The sequence below is a fragment of the Xiphophorus maculatus genome, chromosome 14 (assembly GCF_002775205.1).
Source record: "Xiphophorus maculatus strain JP 163 A chromosome 14, X_maculatus-5.0-male, whole genome shotgun sequence".
NCBI classification, from domain to species: domain Eukaryota; kingdom Metazoa; phylum Chordata; class Actinopteri; order Cyprinodontiformes; family Poeciliidae; genus Xiphophorus; species Xiphophorus maculatus.
Window position 1 is genome coordinate 14,649,270 of NC_036456.1, and position 22,733 is coordinate 14,672,002.

The 22,733-nt window shown below is 37.5% G+C and overlaps 1 protein-coding gene across 17 annotated transcripts in view; it reads right to left on the minus strand.

Moving 5' to 3' along the window:
• LOC102238135 (adhesion G protein-coupled receptor L3-like) overlaps nt 1-22,733 on the minus strand; it is a 275,239-nt gene that overhangs the window by 47,084 nt on the left and 205,422 nt on the right. For all 17 annotated transcript variants that reach the window (XM_023346007.1, XM_023346016.1, XM_023346015.1 and 14 more), the window contains 4 exons: nt 12,677-12,860; nt 6,031-6,153; nt 4,168-4,373; nt 1,012-1,188 (listed from right to left, as the gene is read on the minus strand). In XM_023346007.1, coding sequence (XP_023201775.1) covers nt 1,012-1,188; nt 4,168-4,373; nt 6,031-6,153; nt 12,677-12,860 — 690 coding nt within the window. The remainder of the gene's footprint in view (nt 1-1,011; nt 1,189-4,167; nt 4,374-6,030; nt 6,154-12,676; nt 12,861-22,733) is intronic.

Sequence of the window (22,733 nt, forward strand, 5' to 3'; positions counted from 1 at the left end):
TAAAGTTTACTATGAAGTTACAAAAAATATATATTTCTACTCTAGCATTAACTTTAAATATGGAACCTGGAAAAAAACGACGCTAGAAGACGGGAGATAAGAAGGAGAGAAGTAAGGAAAGACGAGGAATGAGGACAAGAAAAAAGAAACGAAAAAGGAAGAAACACAAAGAATGAAGAGAGGAAGTAAGGCACGGATAAAAGAAAGATGGAAAGGCACAGGGTGAAAGACAAAAGGAAACAATGGGGAAAAGAAAGGATCAGGGTCGGGAAAAGGGACGGAAACAAATAAGCAAAGACAGAAGGACAAAAGAAAGGGAAAGAAAAGGAAGGACGCCAGGAAAGAAAAAAATAGAGAAAGGACAGACAGGATGAAAGAAGAACTCAAGGTTTAAAAGGACGGCAAAGAAGGTAAAGAAGGAAGGAAATGGAGAAAGGAAGGAGTGGAAAGTAGGACACAAAACAGAAAAGAAATGTAAGAATAACTTGTGGAGGAAATAAGGTTAGGACACATGAAAAGAAGTTGGGTACGATGAGGAAAGGTCAGGAGACAAGAAAAAAAGAATAATTGCCTTAGAGGAAAAAAGGGCATGAGGGTGAAAGGAAAGCTACACATTATCACCTCCCTAAAATATCGACCTAAGTGCCAAAAGTGATTTAATTTGCCTAAAACATCTTTTGGAAAGAAAGAGGTGGTGTTTTTTGTTTTGTTTTTTGTTTTTTGCCAAAATCACTTTTGGCAAAATAATGACTTAGGCCATTCTTTTAGGATGGTGATGAGATGTAGGACAGGAAGAAAAGAAGAAGGAAAGGCATAAAATGACAGCAAACAAATTTTTGACCATGGGATAGAGAATAAAGTCTGGAGTTATTTATTATATATAGATTTTTTTCTCTTTCTCCATTCTTATCTAGATTGGGAAAATACTAAAATCAAAATTCATACTTTTCTAGACAACGTAGGAACCTTGTTTTAGGGATAGAAACTTTAAACACCCCCCAAATGCTTTACCTTAACATCAACATGGGCCATCAGGACTGCAAAGTTGGTGAGATGAGTACAAGAACAGGTGGTGTGTGTCCTGTTGGTGCTCAGCAAGCGGCAGTCCTGCGTCGACCAGTAACCGATCATGGTGCGCTTGGAGTAACTCCAGAACGAGCAGTTGGGGTTGAAGTTTTCCTCAGATTGCTGTTGGACAAAGAAAGAAATAATAATAAATGAGCAGAATCAACATGCCCACTCACTGTTTGAAACGCAGGTGTATGAAAGTAATCACACCAGATTCATGGTTGGTTTCTTTTGTTTGCACAATAAAAATCCACCAAAAAAGAAAAAAAAAAGATTAATTTATCCCCACTGCATTTCGCATCCATTCTGACTGAATAGCAGGTGCCTTCACTGTCAGGAAGCATCACGAAGCCTCATGCCTGTTTTTCATTGTGTTTTTTGACCTTTCTCTTTAACTCTCGCTGCATGACAATGGACTGTCCCACTGTTTAATAGGCACCGCAGCCGTCTGTGCTGGGCTGCTGCCCTAATGACAAGCGAGCCTCCCTGCTATCTTGCTCGCCATTTTATAAAAGTCATCCACAACACAACGGCATAATAACACAACAAAATGTAAGTGCTGATAAATAGATGCACTGAGAGTCGTTCCCTCTCGAGTCCAATTGTCCTTTGCACTGTAGCTGCAGAAATAAAGCAAGTACACCCACCTTTTCTTTAGTGACTCTCAGCACTCAAGGTTAAACATATCTCCCTTTGTACTGTAAACGTTGTGACTATCTGAGGTTTTTATTTTCTCTTGGTTTCACTTTTGTTCTATGGTAATTAGTCTAATAAGGTTTATCCTCTGTGAATGCAAGTTTTCCACTGATTGCATTTACCCTTCACACGTTCAACACCTTGTGAAAACTACTTCACTGCAAGGAGATAGGATGACCCTCCGTCACCATTAATGGCTTTAATTGGGCCCGTTAAATGGGAAGGCAGGGAAGCGAAACAATAACTAGAGGACACATAATCATCCCCGAAGACCAGCAGACCAAAACCTCATGGTTAAACAGGAAGGTAGCAGGATAGTAAACCACCCCAAGACACAGCCATACCCAATGATGCTAAATATGAACATTAATTACATCTAATTTGGAGTGGAAGCCAATATTGTATGTAAGCTACCTGCTTAGCGACAGCATAAGTTAGTAAGATTTAACATTAATTTAGGATTGTAATCAAATGTCAAAAGCTATTTATACTTATTTATAGCCACATTTCTGCTTTTGTTGCCTTTTAAAAAAATTCAGCTTACACTGATTAAAGTTAGCACCACATTTACACCAGATATTCTGGCTAAATTCACACGCTCAGTCAATTAGCTAAATTTAACAAACTATGATCATTTAATCATAGGGAGGCGGGTCTTAGTGCTTGTCAAATACAATCTCGTATGGCATTGCTCACCAGCCTCCCGCCTTGCTCTCTACTGCTACAGCTTTTCCCCGTCAGCAGATACTGTTGTGAATTCTACGCTTCTTAGCATGGGCACCAATGACTGTGGATGAATGGGTTCCCTGTGCCTGTAAGTTGTTTCTCCGCCATAAGCCCATTTAGCAGTGAGTATGTGACATTGAGTGACGGCATTAAGACCCTCCTCCTGGCTCTGATTGGTTGTTTTTGGTCGGGAGCGGTGTATTTCTTAAGACCGCAATAATAGGAGATCACTCTTTCCACAGATTATCTGTCTCATACCATGCTGTGTCTACATGGTGACAGTTAAAACAATGTAAAAAACATATTTTTCTTTTATGAAAGTTAGTTACAGCACCTTTGATAATAGTTGTTCACTATGTAGTATTGATGATGAACTGTACATTTAATGACTAAAACTGGCGTAAACAAGTAAAAGGATCATTCTACTCGTCTTTGGGATTTATATCTTGTTTTATTTAATTTTGTCTTTTGATTAATTTATATTTACATGTTGGAAATACTTGATCAATCTAAAATCAGTTTTGTGAAATGCAACACATTGTCAAAATCTAAAGATTATCCAAAAAAAAAAAAAAAAAAAAAGAAGTTATTACCATATTTCCGCACCTTATGTTGGGTACACATTAGGGTCCCTTTTATCGGTTCTGTCTAACATCCAGATTTTGCTGCATCCATTAAGGCTTACGTAACTAACTAAGAAATGTTAGGATATTCTGATTACTAAGTGAATGCGTACATAAGAAAGTTGTATGCACAATATCTACCTTATGATTGTGTCTTCATAAGTTTCTGTCTAAAAAAAAAATAAAAATGTAGCTACACTTTCTTGGTACATTTCTGTTTTACAAGCTGTGTGAGGGTTAGCCAAAAGGGCAGCATCTTATTAAAATTACTTGATCCCTGAGACTGGAAACGTACCCCAACATCAGACTAATAGTAAAATTAGTCTTGGAATTACAATTTTCTTCTAGGGCAGGTGAGTCAGAGCAACAGCTGCTCTGACATCATCCCCCTGACATTTTCCCACCATTTAATTTTAACATCCTTGAGCTATAGTCCTTTTACTCATCGTCATCCTTCTGCTCTCTTCTCATTTTTCTGCTGCTGTATGCATTCCTTCAACACACAAAAACACTGCTGCTGCTCTCTTATGGCTGTTCAACAACTCAGATAATCGCTGAAGGCGCTGTTTGTAGACAAAACAGGGGTATTTTGAGGGTGGTAGAGTGTGGAGAAGAAAATGGAGTCAGGAGGGAGAAGTCATGGCGCCCCACAATGACTAAGCAACCTCTAGTGAGGCTGAATGCGGCTGATATTTGCTTACAAGATCAAGCTGGTGTTCAAGCCAATGAACAACAGCGTGCCTCCGTCGTGAGCAACGCCGTTTGTGGCAATTTAATATGTCACACCTACCCATGAATAAGACATTTTCATATTTACTTATTTTTACTGTCTTAAGAAGGGATTTGCACATTTACGATGCGCTTCAGGGAGAGAGAAAATGATGATGAAAGGTTCTATCAAGAAGGCGCCAAAGTAAGTGTGCTCTCTGTGTAAACAAATGGAAAGAGACAAAGAGCACATTAAATGCCGCGGCGCTGACATCTAAGTAAAAACAAATCCCTCTCCCCTCAGGTCCAAACACACGCAGACACAGATACAGGACGAGAAAATTACCTGCAGATGCCTGATGGTAAAAATGACAGGGTCAGAGAGATAGACTTTGTTAGAGTCCTTGTTGATGGCAGCTGTGATAACGGCAGAGTTGACAATCACGGAGTAATTGGTAGCCAGAGCTTCACTGCCCAACTTCATGCTGGCGTTCTCCGTGGAAAGGTAAACGCCGATGTGTTTGTACAGGACAAACGCTATTCGAATTTCACCTGCAAGAGAAAAGTTACGATAAATATTTCACAAAGGATGAACTGCAGTGTTTACGTCTGTGCAAGTATTTCCTCAAGATTTCTGTCTGTTCTGTTCCCTTTTTAGTAGTGAGAACATGAAGGGATGCTTTAGTTCTTTGAAGGGTCGTTTTAAATTACAAACCTAAAACCTCTTTTGGTCAAAAAACAGTTGCTACTGCCTGAGGTTTTTTAATTTCCTGCCGCTTTGAAAATATATGGAGCAGAGTTTCAGGTGCAGGAACAAACAGAGTTCTATTAAATCTGTTCTTTGTCAATTTATAAACTTTTACTTTCTGGTCCAGGGTTGAAATCCCAATATAAGGAGTTTCTGCATTAATCTTTCTCTTGAATAAACTCAACAGTTGGGGTTTATGTCAGGCCAGTGAAGTGGCCAGCTACTTTGATATCATTTTCATTAAACCCAGCATTAAGCTTTAAGCGGCTTCATAATATTTGTAAACTGACTTTGGCTTTGATCAAATACAATGGACAAACACCAGGAGATGACACAATCATCTCAACACAGAGTTTTTTTTCTGAGGTTAGTGCATGAATTTTTAGGACTTTTTTCTTCCACTGAACTTTTCATAAATATACTTCAATACACACTCCAGACACCAAACTCCTTTAGCAGTGACCTGTTGTGGCTCACCCTCTTTGTGAAGCATGTCAGAGACCATCTTCCCCGTAATTATGTAGGCAATATCATCACATATCTATATAAAATATTCTTTTTTATTTGTCTGATTTGATAATACATATACGGTAAATTCTAATTATGCCATTCACAGTTTACACCACCTTTAGCTGACATTTGCATTTTACATATTGGAATAAAACTAAGATTGACAATAGCAGAATGAACAATAAAATGATTCCTTATTTAAAACTTTTTTAAAAAAAGGAATCACTCAAAATCTTTCTGAGAAAAAAGAGAAACTTCAACAAATCACTAAACATTTCTGTTTAGTGATTTGAATTTAACATTCAAAGACGTCTCCAAGCATTCAAAAGCATTGTCAAATATGTTTTCTTCAAATTTTTCTTGTTAATAATTTCCTTCTCTCTCTTTGCCTCCATCTTCGCCTCCTGCGATTTTTACGTTTGAGCACAGATATCAAAGGAAAGCCCCCTCCCGCTGCGATCGAGATCACTCACTCCAATGAAAAGGGAAACAATTTGGGTGCCGTAGCCCTGGATGATGGAGGAATGTTCGCTACCCTGCTGTCCTGATCTGCCTGTGCACGGCTGGACACAGACACAGGTGTCCAGCTGAGAGACAGCCAGCACTGCTACGCACTCTGTCCTGATTTGATTGAGCTGGCAGTATCTGCACAAGGAGAGCGCTTAGGTATTGTTTTTAACTCAACCTTGTTTAGAGTGTAAAGGACAGGTTTATAAATACATGTAATGCAGAATGCTGCTGAAATACCAAGGAAATAACAAGAAACTAAAAGATGTTAGAAATAAAATTACTGGAAAGCAAAGAAACAATATGATGTCATAATCAAAGTGTTGCAAACCCTAACTATTTCCGCTATACTTTGTTCATTTAGTCCTGTGAATTGTCCTCTAGCTGAAGTTGCACAATAGAAATCCAAACTTATGCACACCAGTGGAAAGTCTGACATGTTACCGTTTCTCCCGTGCTGCTTTAGTGTGTTGGCTGACAGGTGGATCGAGTTGCCTTGCCCTCCAGTTTGTGGAAACTTCAGATCAGGCAAATTCCCATCTGTGCTCATCCTCGCCACCTCCAGCTCTGCACGCAAGCAGAAGAAACCCGACAAAACTTTGAGGAATCAATAAAAGCCTGAGGTTCCTCTGAGAACACAGAGGTCATGTCCTTTCAAATTTGTGGATTTCACAGTTAAAATTGATATTTTGAAGACAAACTTTAGACTCCCAGAGGTAATTTGAGTGATTATGAGTTAAAACAAGCAGTCACATACATTCCTCATGTTTAATCATGCCGTTTAGACTCTTCTTTTATTAAGTTTGGAATGAAAAATACTGGGGAATAATTTTGTTGTCTGTTAGCAAGTTCCATCTCAATTGCACACTTTTTATAGCTATTTGCAACCTTCTGGTATAAAAGGTTGCATCACAAGCTTTTATAAATATCCAGTATTTGACTGGATATTTGAGCCCATTTATCAGAATTGATAGAAATAAAAGATTAAGCTCCAGGAGCTTTCTGGATGATAGTGGCAGTATCATGCTTCAGAACTGTTTAGCTATCAGAGATACTAATACATTCATTCTACACAAAGTAGAGTTAAGAAAAACGAAGAAAGAAAACCTTCAAATATCAACTTTACCTCAAATCCACATCTAGATGGTTACAACCAGCACATAACTGAGTATTTATGTCGCGAAATGATTCAAAACATTTGTGGTTGAGATGGAACTTGCTCAGGAAATTTTATACATACATTTCTCGGTGTACTTGTGTATTTTTTAACCTATGTGTAAAATTTTTAATTATAGAAAAGTGCCAATCTCCAAAAAGTTACAAAAAGTCATAGCTATGCACCTTTAACATTTATCCCAATAAGTAAATGTAAACCTCTGATTGCAACTGCTTGCATTTTACTTTGTCTATGAAATAATATCTCTGTATATATGTATATGGGGATTAAAAGCTATACACAACAGCAGCAACCGGGAAAGGTTCAAACACATCTCCAGTATTGTCAGATTCAAAAAAACTCTACATCTCCAACAATTATTCATCATGGCACTTTTCTGAGTGTTGTATCTTTGTAGTCTAGCTTTCCAACAAAGACTACAGGGATTGTTACTGTTACTGATAATGTCTTTCTTTAGGAAAACTGACTTCTAAATGCAATAGTGACATTAGTGATACATAAAAAAGAAATCCCTGATATTATGAAATGATTCTTCTCATTATGAACCAAGACAGCGAGCGATATAGGCAGTAGATGAAGAGCAGCTTTTATAGCTTCTCAACAGCTGTTGTGTCTGAAGCAACCTTCAAATTTATGGTTCAAATATTTCCTTTGTCAAAAGACTTCTGTTAGCAACCAGGAGCCTATTCTGTGTTATTATATTATAGTTATTATATTAAGATATATTTTACTTAAGCTAGCAATACAGTGACCACCGATGTTATGTAGTGGTCATAACACCAGTGGTTATGAAGTTTTGGCACCCTAAATGTCAGAATGCCTCTGAATAAAGGGATAAAACCAATGATCAATTGATTGGTAGAAGAAAAAAACATAAAGATAAACATGTTTTTACTCTAAAACATGTAGATATAATATCTTAGATCAATTTTCCTTACATGTCTGGTCAAAAATTATTAGCACTAGTGTTCAACAAACACAGTTTAAAGGTGATGAGTAATGTTACAGAAATGTTGAAGAGGGGTCATCCGAGGTGCCTCAGATAAGGATGCCTCCTCAACAACTCCCAGAAAGGGGAGTTCACCTTTTTTGAACTTAGAGGAATTGATCTGTGTTATTTATTTATTTTCTTACTGATCATGACATTTTTCTGGCAAACTAAATTTGTAGTGACTCTAAGCTAAGTAATTACGATGCAGCCCGTCTAATGATTGGTTTGGCACTAAATTCCTTTGAATATCATATTTATTTTTACTTGCCTTTTACATATCCTTTGTTGTATTTGAAGACAAACGTTAGCTACTTCAGCCAAAAAGTGGGACCCTACTTTACATCTCAATATGGCTACAGATACAATAGGAGCAGGGTTAAGGGGTCTACGTACATTTTAGATAATCACTTTGGGATTAAACAAACAGACGTCAACCACAGCATTGCCAGCAACACGTTTCAATATTCCTGCTGATCTGAGCAGCAAGAACATTAAAACCAGCGCAGGAGATTCAGTCATTGTTGCAGCAGCAGTAAAGCTGCCTGATTAGTCTGAAGTGGGGACTCTCATCTTGAAACACAGCCCGAACAAGAGTAAGAGAAAGAAACTTAATTAAATCCGATAACGAATTCAGCTGGTGATCTGATGTCGCCGTGACACACTGACTTTGATAAAGGTTAGAGCCAACAGAGGGCTGCAGCGAGGGCACATTTAATCCTCCCTTTGTATCTGTTTTCATACCATGGCGTTCCATCTTTTCTATTTAAAAAAAAAATCTTTTGTATTAGTATTCTCTTGTGGTTTTCTAAAGGCCAGAGGGTTTTTGATACATTCCTATTCAACTTAGCTAAGACAATACCCCAGATAGCGCAGCATTCCCTGGATTCCAAGTCTGCCTTTGGAATAAAGGAAGCATTTTTCTTCTCCCTCTCTGCGCTCTCTCTTTTTCCCTGCGTGGCTGTGTAAAAGAGCTTACGACAGGCTCTGGGGAATTTCTTTGATGCCATAGGAGTTGCTGGACCCAAGGGCTATACCTTCAAAGCAGGGTTTGAATAACACGGCTAATCAGCAGAAATCTGTTCATGAGATTATCAAGGAGGGAGCGAAGCAAACTTAGCCACAGACAGGGCACTCCATGGGCACACTGGCTGCGAAGTGTAAACACAAACATAGACACCGTGGCAGAAGAAATAAAATAAGGTACCCTCAAAAAATTTCCACCACTAGAGGTTTTCAAATTTAGTCATGAATTAGGAGAGTTCTGAAGGCATTTAGGTTTGCACTTAACTTTATTTAAGGGTATCAGAATAATCTAAATTCATAACCAGGTTGCAAGTTTTAGAATTTTATTCCTAAAAAATGTCCAAAACCATGTATAGTTTTAGTTCTACATTATAAATATGCACTGCTTTGTGTTTGTTCATCACATTAAAACAGAACAATACATATACAAGTCTGTGGCTGCTAATTGAAAAAGTAGAAAAGTTTGCCAGTGCGAGTGCTTTTAAAATGCAACATAACGTGCAGGAAAGAAAGAAAAAAAACATTTCATAATCAGCTTGTCTGCAACCATAAGGATCCCTTTGAAACCCTCACTCACTCCAACACCGATGCAAACATGTCAGGGATATAGCACATCTGCACACGCTAAAGCTTTCCACATCGCAAGGATTTCAAAGTGCAGGATCAATCATTAGCTGGTGCAGTGATTAACGGGGCTGAAAACAAATAAATAAATAAAAAAAAAACAGGGTTTCGTCGTCATTCTCATTTAACACCCCTCAGTGACGTGAAGGATTACAGGAGCTGAGCGGCTGAAAAAATAAAATAAAATAAGCCAAGCAAACAGAGAGATAAGGCCTAGTAAACATGTCACCAGCACATAATTAACCAGAATACCACAATGTGCTATAAAGTCTGGGCTGCACAGCATCGCCTAGTCCCCCCTGCTACTCCTTTCCCCTCCTTCTAAACGAGCTCAGAATCTCCTTAATACCCAGATGAATTGTGTGCCAGATACAATAAAACCCCTTTTTTATTAATTCTCCCAACGCCTGCTTCCTTTTAAGTAAGTAGACCTATATTTTTAGGTTGCCATGGAAGCAAGAATATGTTTTTCAAAAAAGAAAAAAAAAATCCAGCATGTTAGGAGTAGAGGGTTATTCATCATGACGCTGTTTTTTTTTTTTTTTTTTATTCCCTTGCCCCACTAACTTCAGACTGACAAAAAATGTTTTGCTCCCCACTTTAAAATAGCACATATAATTCAAAATTTCAACAACCTGTGTTTCTAGGTTTGGATTACCCCACTAGGGAAAACAGTAATGACACGAGTTTCATTATCTGGGCTCGCCTGGTATTTATACTCTGAATAATGAGCACTGATCCCTGATCTTCACGAGCGGCGGTTAATTCTGCCTAATAACTGACATAAATTTAAACGCTATCAGACAAGATAAATGCCAGTTTACAGCTGAACGCTATCGGCTGAGACTAGTCCCGTAGATCTTAACCTCCAGCTGCAGAGGAGAGTTAGTCCAGTGACCTTCACACTTGATCTAGTGGCTCAGAAAGCGCCGTCATCAATACAAGAGTGGCCCCTGGATCGATAGCTGCACGGAGAAACCGTGGCCTCTGTATGACGAGAGAGACGGGCGAGGGCAGGGACAACTCGGATGCGCGGCAGAAAAGAGCAAAACGAAGCTGGAATGATGAAACCAAATGGTTTGCTACTGAAATGCTCATTCTTGTTTTTGTTTGAGAGTCATACTGGTGAAAAGAAGTCCACTTTATAAGTGAAAAATGACTTTCTGTGCAGGTCAAGAGGATAATTTACTCCCCGGTGCTTATACAGGATGTATCCAGTCTCCCTGCACTCTCTCAACAATTACGATAATCACGTTAGATGTCTGTTTGACATTAGTCTGTGTTTTTGCTCCATTATTGAATGTAAATGTGAATGAGAAATTAACTTATGTCAATGTATGCATCCATGTCCGAGGTTAGCCATTTAGAGCACATGTGACATTTGTTTATAGATTTGTACTTTGCTTTAGGAGTTTTATTCAAGAATAACAATATGAACATTGATATTCAAATCATTTGGGTTTTTCAATTGCTGTGCTTACAATAATAAGCAAATTAGGATTGTCATGTAAACATGGTGTGCTTATAATGTTAAACTGTTACGGTCACATTTGAAACCAGTAATGATTGTGTCATACAAATGTGCATAGAGCTCAATAAAATAATTTCACAGATTTTGAGCTTTCACTACATCTTTGAAAACAGAGTTCCTAAATGTTACAGCCGCTGTAAAAACTGGGAACCTCCACAGTTTGCAGAATTCTTGGTCCTTTTTAGGGCTGTTCTTGACTGATATTTTGACAACAAGATGGAAAATAAAGTCTTGAAATACAATTATTTTTCCACTCTCATTTCTCTTTTTTCAACCTGGACCCTAGTTAAATCGAATCGAAGAATTTTCCAAACTGCATAAGGAGGCTGTAAAAAGAAAAAAAGAATCTACATCTTGTGCCAATATGATATATGTGATATTCTCTGCTTGCGCATAGTAAGTTCAGGTGAAATATTGGCTATTTAAAGTAGAACTTTAGGAGTATTTTAATCACTGCTTGAAGAAAAAAAAAAAACAGACTGCGCTTCCTTTTTAAAAAAAAAAAAGAAAAAGAAAAGTGCACTCGGATAAGTTGGACTGCTTGTCATTGTTTTACACAAGCTCCAGTAGGTATGTGCCGTCAAGACTCCGGGTGAAACCAGCATACAACTTTGCACCTGAGAAATGAAGCCGAGCAAGTTTAGAAGCATCCATTTCAGCAACAAATATTGTAATATATTTTGTATAAGGTCAGCAGAGTCCTGTTGTCATCTCATGTAGTAGTAAAGGAAGAGAGTTGGATGTGTTGTCAGTTATTTTTGACTTTTGAGATAAAACCAAGCTGAAAGCTGTGGGGACATTCTGGCACAGTAACAACAACTGCTGAATTACAATATCACACAGACTTGCTCCAAGGGAAGATAACTGTCAGACACAATGAGTGTTTATGCCAAGTGGCCATTTTTATAAGAATAAAGCGGTATTCTGTTTCTATATTTAACTCAGAGGCTAAGGATTACAATTTCCCCAAGCAAAATGAGTCAAAGTTTGTCTATGCACATTTACCGTGAATGTGTTATTTTCATGCCCTGCAAAGAAACAACTATCATTTGTGCTTTCTCCACATTTTCTTACATAGCCAGTATTTTCAATAATTCTTTAAAAGGTTTTGTGTGATCAACCAACACAGAGTAATGCATAAATGTGAGGTAAAACAACAATTTTGAGGTTTAAGGGTAATCTGGACAAAAATAACACTGAAAGATGTCACACACATGAAATATTAGTGATTTCAAAAACATAAACAACAAGGAAAAAGTCTATTAGCACATTCAGGAATACATTTAATAGTTCAACAATTTGCATTCTGATCTTTGACTATTTCAAATATTGAGCATTGGTAAACTCAAAGAAAAAAGTTCCATTGAATTTATCTGGAGTTGATTCTATCCATAAGGCGCAAAAAACTTCATTGCTTTTTCCTCCAACTCATTACGAGCCCTTGTAATGTCATTAAGAACAGATTTTGTGAAAAAATTAAGTAAGATCTTACACTTTTCTGGATAACTTCAGATATATGGGAAGCTGACCATAGGTAGCTTTAAAAAAGAGGATATGCCAATTTTTTATTGTTGCATCATTGTATCGTTTTTGTTAAGCTTTGCCATAATGAGCTAGTTTGTGTTGGTCTGTCACGTTAAATCCCAGTTAAATAGAATGAAGTTTTTGGCTGGAATTTAGCTAAATAAGAGCTTTAATTACTTTTGTAACACCCTGTAATTTAAAAGGGTCAGAATATTCTTACGAATGTTGTCGGTGTTCTCCTGCACAATGTCCGTCTTCAGCAGGTTGTCAGCCAGGACGAAGGCCCCCTGCTCCACCGTGTCCAGCAGCATGGTGGCAGCTCTCAGCTGCTCCCCGGTGCTCAGCTCCCTCCACGCTGCCTGGGCCTGTGGCTGCAGCAAATTGTTGACCGTCTCCACCATGGCCTGGGGAATCCAAAGAGTTTATTTAGAAGAAGAAAAACTGAGGCTGCTTGGCATGGTGATTTCGTAAATGGTATGAGTTAAGGGAGAATAAAGGGAATTCGTGAGTGAAAAACAAATCCCACAATCCTGTGGGGATTGTGCAGGATGGCTGGATGATTGTTCTTCCTTTATTTCATTTGAAAATAAAATATCAGATTGATTTACAAAGTGTGTGTGTCAGGGTGGAATGGTCACCTAGTGGCACCAACACCTGAATTTGTAATGACACTGAATGTATTATTTTGTTTTTGTGGCCATTTCCTTTTATCTACAAGAGGAATTAATCATGTAAATGAATCAGAGCCAATGCTTACAAGACTAGAGGCCAGTCCTTGCATGACTTGAGGCTAAAGTCTTTAATTGGTGTGATAAATGATCTTCTACCCTGCAGACAACCTTAGCACACAATTGCACTGAAATAAATAAAGTAAAACAACATTAAGACAATCCAGTGGGCGGAAAAAGCTTTTGCTGGTGGCAACTATCTGCAACCATTTAATACAGATTTTTTTTCCTGCACAGTAATAATAGAAGTGAAGGACTATTAACGCCTTCGTTAATCGGCACACAACAGCGGTGAAGTAAATAAGTAAAGAGGGAGGGGGAAAAGAGTGAACATCTCCAAGACAAGATGAAAAATTAAGAGCCATTAAAGATTTAAAAATGCCAATGGCAAGATTTATGAATGGAATACTAATTGGTCAAGCAGAGCAATTCATTCCTGGTACAAACACTCCAAAGACCAAGCTCAGCTTGGCAGCCCCTGGAAATAAATTTATTCTTTAAGTCTTCAAAGTACAATTGGTGGTTAAACAGATTATTATTACTTGAACGTTTACTGTTGTTACTGGTAGAAACATTTCCTTTCAAGAAAATGATCGCCAAGAATTGTCCAAAACATCCATTACAAGTAATTTTGCTCATTTGTTCCTATAGATGTATGAAAAATTGGAGTAATCAGTAATAATGTTCACTACGATTTGAATCAAACAGTGTAAAGTTGAGGGAGATCTTTTTGTGAGTCTTGAGTACAGTATTTTGTACTTATCCACAGAACATTCTTACATTAATTGTTGCATAAATAAGTAAAGGCAGGATAAAACTGAGGTAATAGCTAGAAGCATGTCACAATTAACAAAGCTTATGATTAAAATAATCTGGTTTTAATATCACACTGATGTCTCCTATGAGACAAATCAGATTTTACTATGTTGCATTGCTGCAACTCACACAAGTATGGACTGGATTTATAAATAACTTTTAGTGAAGAGACATAATGATCGTTTTAATGAAAAACTAGAAAATCTCACACCAAGCAACTGTTAAGTACTGCACCTTTTGTGCAAAAAAAAAAAAATCCGAAATTGCTGCGTAGCAAATCTTTAACATGTTTATTGTTTAGACTTAACAGCCAAGAGGGAGAATAGAATTTTGGTGGAATTAATAAAACCTTGCTTATTTAATATATAATATATAATTGGAACACCATTTGTTTTCCAGTTGCAAGCCAGAAAATCAAATTTACTGACTGTTATGCTCATTGACCAAGGTAATTCCTATTAGCAATATGGGATTGTATTGTAATGTTACACTGCTTTAGTGAAATTGAAGAAAGCTAACTTTTAGCCATAGGGTCAACATGCTAATTGCTGCTTTTCACTCACTTTGGAGGTTAGGTAAGTATTTTTCAGCACTTGAGTAAAATTGAGAAAAAAATAGCTTTTAATTTTAACATAAGCTCTCTACCACTGGCAAAAATGAGCTGCTTTTGATTGTGAAAACTGATGCTTTAGTGTAATGAGGTCTATTTCAGCGTTCTTGATCAGGTCGCAAAACATAAAAGCAGAGGGATTTTCAAATTGTTATGTTTAATGACCATGATAATTACCATTACCAATAACATTTTTGACATGGAACTTAACATTTTTAATTAACAAGTACTTTAACAGTAGTCGTATATCTATGACTCATCCTAAAGCTTCAAGTTACGTAATTCAGTTTATTGCAAATAAGTACCATATGAAAACAAAGGTTCTGTTTGGATTACAGCTACAAACCCTTTGAATTACCAAATTATGGCTGAAAACAAGACTGACAAAAACAAAGCAGGTGGAATTAATATTAATGTGCCTGTAACATAGCTAAATATTATAAATGGTTACAATGGGGGCAAATGACGCAACTATTTTACAGCATCATGTTTTAATTTTGGTTAAGTCAGTGTGACTGTAGGGCGACAAAAAAATGGGGTAGTTTTTAAATTTATGATTCGCCGGCTTCAATTTCAACTTTCAACACACACCGAGTCTCCAATATCCACTCACGCAATATAAGAGTCTGATGCAAGACTGAGCACACACCACTCCACCTGCTTTTCCACAAGAACATGCACAACGTAGCAGACTGTGCACGGCAAAACCTACTCCACATGCATGGGGATTCTATCATCTTTGATGTAATTATTCATTATCAGCACCCAATCTCCAATCACACCTTTTGACATTCAGCTAGAAGCAGAGGTTGATTCGCTCTCAATTAAGGAGCTCTTTTTCTTCAGGTGCTGACATTTTTTTTCTTCCCCTTTCCTTTGTTCACGACTTTAAGATTCTCTTTTCCTAGTTCTCATACCACTAAAAATAATGGTTTCTTCACAGGGTGAGGACTGATGGACTGCCACTTTGCCATTTTCACATACAGAGGAGATGTATAAAGAAGAAAAAATGGTAAGCAATGAACGCCCTCTAAGGACAAGGAAGAAGGTCAGAAACTGGTAAAACATGTAAACAAATGATGGAAGCTCATAAAGAAATAAGGAATCATTTTTTACATTGGTTAATAATGCTAAGTAAAATTCATTTTTATTTATTTAGATATAGCCAATTTATACATGACCAACTTATTATGCCATGATAAATTCAGTTTCTGATGTCAACTACTAAATAAATGGACTCTAGCTAATCAATCACCTTAGAACAGTAAATTACAGTGAATGTTATTTGTGTTTTTATTATGAATAAAGAAGTCTTCTTTGCCTTATTTAACACAAAGTAAATCATAAGAAAAGGGATCCCAAGTCATTTGCAACTCAGCTTTCCTGATGGGAGTATTACTTCAGTGTTTTTGTTATTTATAGGGAGATTTCACAAACTATTAAATGCTTCCTTACTTGTATATAATTAGCATGATTAATGTCCAATATTGCCTATTCTGGGTGTGTTATGACAATGGTAAAAAGCTCCAAAAAAATTTCAAATAATCCTTAGTGAAAAATACATTTTCCATTTGTTGATTATCTCTGAGTGGCTTATCTACTTGTGCAGTGCTGCAATACCTTTTGTGTAAATGTGTGTACAAACCACTAAAAGAAGCCATTTAATTCTTTGCCATTAGTAGTCAAATCCTGCTTGCCTTCAGGCCTACAACAAGAACAGAACTAGAGTTTTGTCCTGCAACTACAACTATCTCGCAAGGTAAAAGCCTGCAAATGTAATTACCTTGCGGGAATGAGAATGCTTTGTTCTCTGAAGGCAAAGCATGAAACCCATTTCCGATTAGCAATTTTTTTTCTATCCATATCACTTTATGTATTGCATAGAGCACCAATTCACAACAAATGCCATCTCAATGCACAAACAGGTTCCCTTCAGTCCGGTTTATTCATGTCCAAATGCACAGCCTGTTTCAGAGCCAACATAAAACAAAATAGTCAAATTCATTGATTAAATTAATTCAAATTAAGTCAAATTAAACTGATCCAAGCCGGTAAGAAGTTGTCTAAATCCAGTTGAATGCATTGAGTTACTGAAATTGCAGTGTTCCTTCCCCTGGAGCAAGAATGAGGTGAGAGTGGAAGGTCAATTACATTTCAAAGATAATTAAGAGTAGTTATTTTTGATTGGACCCTACATGTCGACTTAAGACAGAAAGATTGTCAGTTTGTCAGTTTCAGATGCTCCATATGGGCATTTACAGTCACTAAGCCTGTACTTTTGGACAGAAAGAAAAGTGAGATGATGCACCCACTCTGAGCTTACAGCACATAAATACCACTGTGTGCCTCCAAATGGTAGGAGTCTGCCTAATCTGCCTAATGATGAAAATGTAGCATTGGGTGGCCTCTTCCAGAGTTTTTCCATTGTGGTTTAGCTTTGTTTATTAAAAGACATTTAATAAATAAAGCTGTTGAATCGTTTTTTTTTTTTTTTGCACATCTGAGGACCTGAATAAATTTAGAACCCGAGACACAAACTTGTAAAATAAACTCATGAGTAAATGAACAGGAGGATAATTATTCTAACACCATTGTACATAATTTACAATGTCAAACTACATGAGTTTGTCGTTATGATATTGAAAGGTAAAGCAAAGTGAGAAAGATTGAGAAAATCCATAATTATGACCAAATTAAACTAAATCTCACATCAGATGAACCTATTTTGCCTACAACATGGAATAGCTGCAGGTTATACATAATATTAAAATTATATTTGCTGCAATCAGAGCAGAAAAAGGGCATATTCAGAGACTCAGTTTGAAAAGCTGAGAGGGCTGGAGGGTAGGAGGACATCACCTCAGTCATCTTGGTCTGTGCAAATAAATCAAGAATGTGTGGTGATGCCATTTCTCTTCTATTAGAGCACTGCCTCTCCATGTGTCAACCGTAGCAGCTCTCCCTGCTGCTGCAAACCCCAAACAATTTTCTTGCTGCAAATTTTGTTGGTAGTGCAACGGCTTTAAAAAAAAATGTAAAAATTAAAAGAGCTAAATGAGTCCCCTGTTACATAAGAGATGTTTTGGTCGTTAAACCGAGGTCACTGCAGGAATGTTCCACTTGGTACAGGGATGATGGCCGGCCCTGAAACGCTGCAGTACATGGCCCATTTATACCAACGCAGGAGAGGACGGAAGGGAGAGGTGGACATTAGAGCCTGGCTGGAGTCCAAGCCGAGCTGTGGTGTGTGCGCCTCTATCTGTGCGCTGATTGATGAAATGAACTCGGGGTCTAGGAAATTGATTCTGGCTGAGGCTGATCTCCCTCCCTGCACACCCTCTGTGCTGTATGCATGCACTTTTAGTCCCCCTCATTTCTCCCTCCCTTCTTCCTTCCTGCTAACCAGTTGGTTTCTGTCGCTTTTTTTCTTGTCACTGACATAGAAAGGGTAAACTCAAAATATGGGAAGAAAACTCCTGTTTATCTTAATCTTGATCGTCTGTAGTCTCGGGATACAGATGACGCTGTTGCATCATTTCTTTCTTTTTCTTGCTTCTTTATACCTGCTGGCCAATTCGACAGCTTTCTTTGGAAACCACTGAAACCCGACACTTTAATATTTCATGAATCCATCTCCTAATACGTGGGTGGTTATTTTTTGAGTAAGTGAGTTTCTATGGGATAACCTTTGTACTTTTCATTTTATTTCATATGGTCTGATGTTATGAATTCCCATATGCCTCCCCTGTATTTACCTGAATTGCAGAACCAGATCTTTTCGGAAACTTGTTTTTTTGTAATGTTCAGTTGTTATTTTAGATTTCCTGGTTGTTTCAGTACTTTACCACTGTGAAAATGTTAACTATGCTTAAAAAACAACAAAAATCCACAGAATTTCTCCTTTCAGAAACAAAGCATGACTTCTCCAGTGTTTCTTTATTTCTTGCATCTTTTTCAAAAGAAACACTTTCAAAATCACTATTTTTACTAAAACCTCTCCTGCTATTTAAGCTCCTCTTGATGAAATAAACTGAGTTTTACAACAAAGAGTAAAACTTCCCCTCCCTATTTTTTGCTGTGAGTTTTCAGTCAACTATATATGACAGCTTAAGTAGGACACACACCTTAAGCTTTTCTAGTAATCAAAAAAGGCACCACTGCACCTTTAAAAAAAATAAATAAATAAATAAATCAACTAACAAAATTCACTTGTTTTGATTTGCTGAATATTGAGAGTGGCTCTACTTTGACCTACTTTCTGATGAAATCAGCTACTAAACATTTGTTCACTTGTCACTGATCTAATCTCTTTCATGGTGCAGCAAAAAAAAACAAAAAACGAATAAAGATTTTCAGGAAAAAAATCACTTTTATGAGCAGTTATTCTGGGTTTGGGATTAGGTGAGTGTAAACATTAGGTGAGTGTGTCATTACAGGAATAGATCCTGAAAAGCTTTAGGAAACTTCAAATTTGCAATTCATCCCCAGGGGATTTGTAATCTTAAATATTGTCCTGCAATACTATTTTATAAAGCAATACTGGTATACAATTATTAAACCATTTTGTATTATTAAAACAAACCAAAGAAGCATTATTGATGCTTTTTGACAATTAAACCACAGATTGAAACAAGCATGAATGAAATCTGGTTTAAACCTGGATTGAATTATCCCAAAATGAGTACAGACTCTTTAAAAGCAGATATAATTTGCAACGTCTATTTGTGAAATCCCCAAAATATCACAAAAAGTGGGGTTCCTTAGTTGTCTCAAAAAATTTTAGAAAAAGGACAGAAGGAGCTACAAAACGAGGAAAAAGAGGCAAACTTACCATGAAATGAAATTGGATATTCAATTGCTTTTTTCACTGTACCTCATAAATGTTATGCCTCCAAACCAAAAAGAATATTCTACAGGGTCTCTTAACATCTAAAGTTCAATGTTTACCAGAAAATGCCTCGAAGAGTTACCTTATATTTATTTCCTGTTCAGTGACATGCTCATAGTTGAGAAGACTTAGAGCTTTTTTCTTAACTGGAGAGGGAAGAAAAAAAATTACAGCAGTTCTAAAAGAGAATTATTATACTTACTGGAAGAAGTTAGGATAGGTCTGTAAGCTACACAAATCATGTTCATTACATTTTTTGCAATCGTCCTCAGTAGATGAGATTTTACTTCGTCACTTCTGCCAGTTTGAACTTTTTCTAGAATGAGATGTTTTAGAGTTACGTCACTATATGCAATAAGCAACAGCAAACCGTGCCCTCCAATTCAGTGTTTACTCTTTATGCAGTTGAACATTGATGCAAAAAGATAAACAATTGTGCAACCATCTTTGACGCTGAGTCAGACCCAGAGGCAGAAGAACTGGAGTCCCCATCACAACCATCAAGGGTGCAGCAAGCCGTTTCTCAATGATAAGTCAACCCTCCCACAGTCCAAGGAGGAGGTCAGACTGACCCGGTGTGCGCTTTTACAAACAATCTTTTTTGTTTCTTTTTGTAGTTTCAGAAAGTGCCTGAAGACACCCATTGTTCCCGAGCATTCGAGCTAGAACTACATAAGGGATTTAAACTGCAGATTCGTTGCCAATCTGCAGATTTGCAGTTGAGATCTATTGGTAAATTCCGCAATATACTGTTGCCTGTTTTCCTTTAACTTGATTGATAAGAGTTTAGAAGCCAAATATATTTGTTTCATAATTAAAATTTACTTTTGCTGTTAGATCTTAGAAAAACATGTATAGGTTTAGACACCTGATGATTTTCTCTGTTTGCTTCCTGCAGCTTTTAGCTTGTATCAAATAAGACTAGATCAAAGTATCATTTAAGGACAGTGTTTGTTTTGCCGAAACTGTGGAAGTGGAGGACAGGCAATAAAGGATGCCTCGTGATGTTCTTTAGCAGTATCTGTTTTATGTTGTCCATTGTTTCTGCCACTGCAGTAGGGAAATCAGAATGGTAGAGTGGTCAGATTCAGACGTACGCGCTCAAGGATGGCAAGTTTACATGTTCTTTGAACCGTGTAAGATTCTCCACTGGACTGCTTAAATTTCAAGGAAAATCAAGGGTGTTCTCTAAAAACTATTATCAGCTTTTACGCTTGACTGGCCAGCCGAGCCACCTCCATTGTGAGCAGCACCGATCAATACGAGCGCTCTTCCTATCTCTGGATTGCAATCCAAATGAGGAGTTCTGTGTTTATAAGGATGAGTTTATCTTCATCTTTCAAGAAAAGGGGATTTTTATCCTCTTGTTAAATTCCTGAACGAGAAACCTCCCTTGGTTTCGGCTGCTTTGAGGTCATCCAACACTCCCTTTGGCCTTCTTTTTGAGCAAAAGGAGTTGTTTTTATGAGGGTCAGGGCTTAGTGTCCTCCCTGTGTCTTAAATATTCACACTTACTTGGGTCCTACTGAGGCAAAAGATGATACATTTTTATTGTTACATAAAATGTACTGCAAATTGCACAGTTCTTATTTCCTCCTAAAACCAGCCCCCAAAACAAACACGCTATTGTGTGTGATTGAGGGACAAGAATAGATGTAATCACAATAATTGGACAGCCATAATGTTGCTACCTTTAAACAAACTGCCATTAAAGTGACTAAAATGTGAAGGGAGGCAGGGTGCCATTTTTATTGTGTTTGTTCAAAATCAAAGGCCACAACAGAGGAACATTCCTGCAGGGGGAACACAAAACATAAGAGAGTGGATCATTATGCACTTTGTTGCCATGTCAAGGCCAAATCCCTTCAGTGGAATCAAATTGGCTGCGATGTGCAGCAGATGTGACTATTTAGAGGGATTCGGAAGAGCTAGAATCAACATTTCATCTGCACAAGTTAAACTGAGGTTGAGCTGTGTATCAAAATTCTGCGCTCACATGCATAAATTTAAAATCTCAAGTGTCATTTGTTTTTGTCCTCAATCAAGAAAAAATAATCTCTCTTTATCTGATTTATTCATCAAACCATGTATTTTATTTTAGGACATGTCCCTCCTTAACAACAACAACACCTGGAACTCCTACAGTATTCCCAGCAGCGCTGTAACAGTCTGTTTTCAGCAGCACGTGTGTCCTCTGAGCGGAGGCAGGTGCATCTCTCATTTGCTTTGTATTCCTTTGCTTATCCCACTTATGACAACCACAAGGGTCCTGTTGAAGAAAACATTGCCCAATTTCCCTAATCAATAAAAGTCTCCCCCTCAACAGGCCTCCAGTATGTGCAGTCAATGCCTGTGTTTACGTCTGGCCACAGATGTTGCTCCATTGTGTCGATTTGTCAAACAAAAATCACTTCATTGTTGTTTGAATTTGACAAGCCCGCTAAGCTATAGCTAAGCTGTGTGTGCAGTCATCTATATTAATGTTGAATAAATCCTTTAAGTACTTATTTTTGCAAAAGCTGAAATGTACCAAGAAAAGAAACTAATGTGAAGAAAGTAGTTTTTGAGGGATTTCTGTTGTTTTTTTCCAGCCTATGCTGATAAGCTAATAGCAAAACTAAAGTCCTGCATGAATAGAGAGGGATTAGCATTTTCTATTTTCCAATAAAACCCTAGAACACAGAGAAACATCTTTAATTTGCAATTACTGTATAACACAATAAAGTTGAGAATCAAATTATTTATATGTATGCAAAAGAATAGCTTTATTTTTTCACTGCTTAGCCATCCATTGGACAATGGCAGCAACTAATTTGATTGAACTTATATTGCAGTGGGTAACGACTGCTAATATTAAATCAAGATCTACACCAATAATGAAGTTTGACAGAAGTGACGATCTTTTGGGCTAATCTGACTCCAATCAACAGGTCCCTCCTTCACCACCACCACCATTTTGTTCCTTTAAACACTTCAGGTTAGGAATGAGCTATTAGAGATCGAGGTGAGAAAAGCTACAGGTCCACATGGCATCAGCTCCAGGCTCTGAGGTGCTATGCATCATGGGGTATATGTTCCCATGATGCATGGCCCCATGCATGAAACTGTTGCTACATTTGAGAGTTTCCTTAGTAACAAACTATAGGAAATCCTTCCTCTCTGCAGCTTAAACAACGTAACGGTGATTTCTGAATGGTCAGTCATGTCTAATCTGTAGCAGTGCAACAGATTTTGC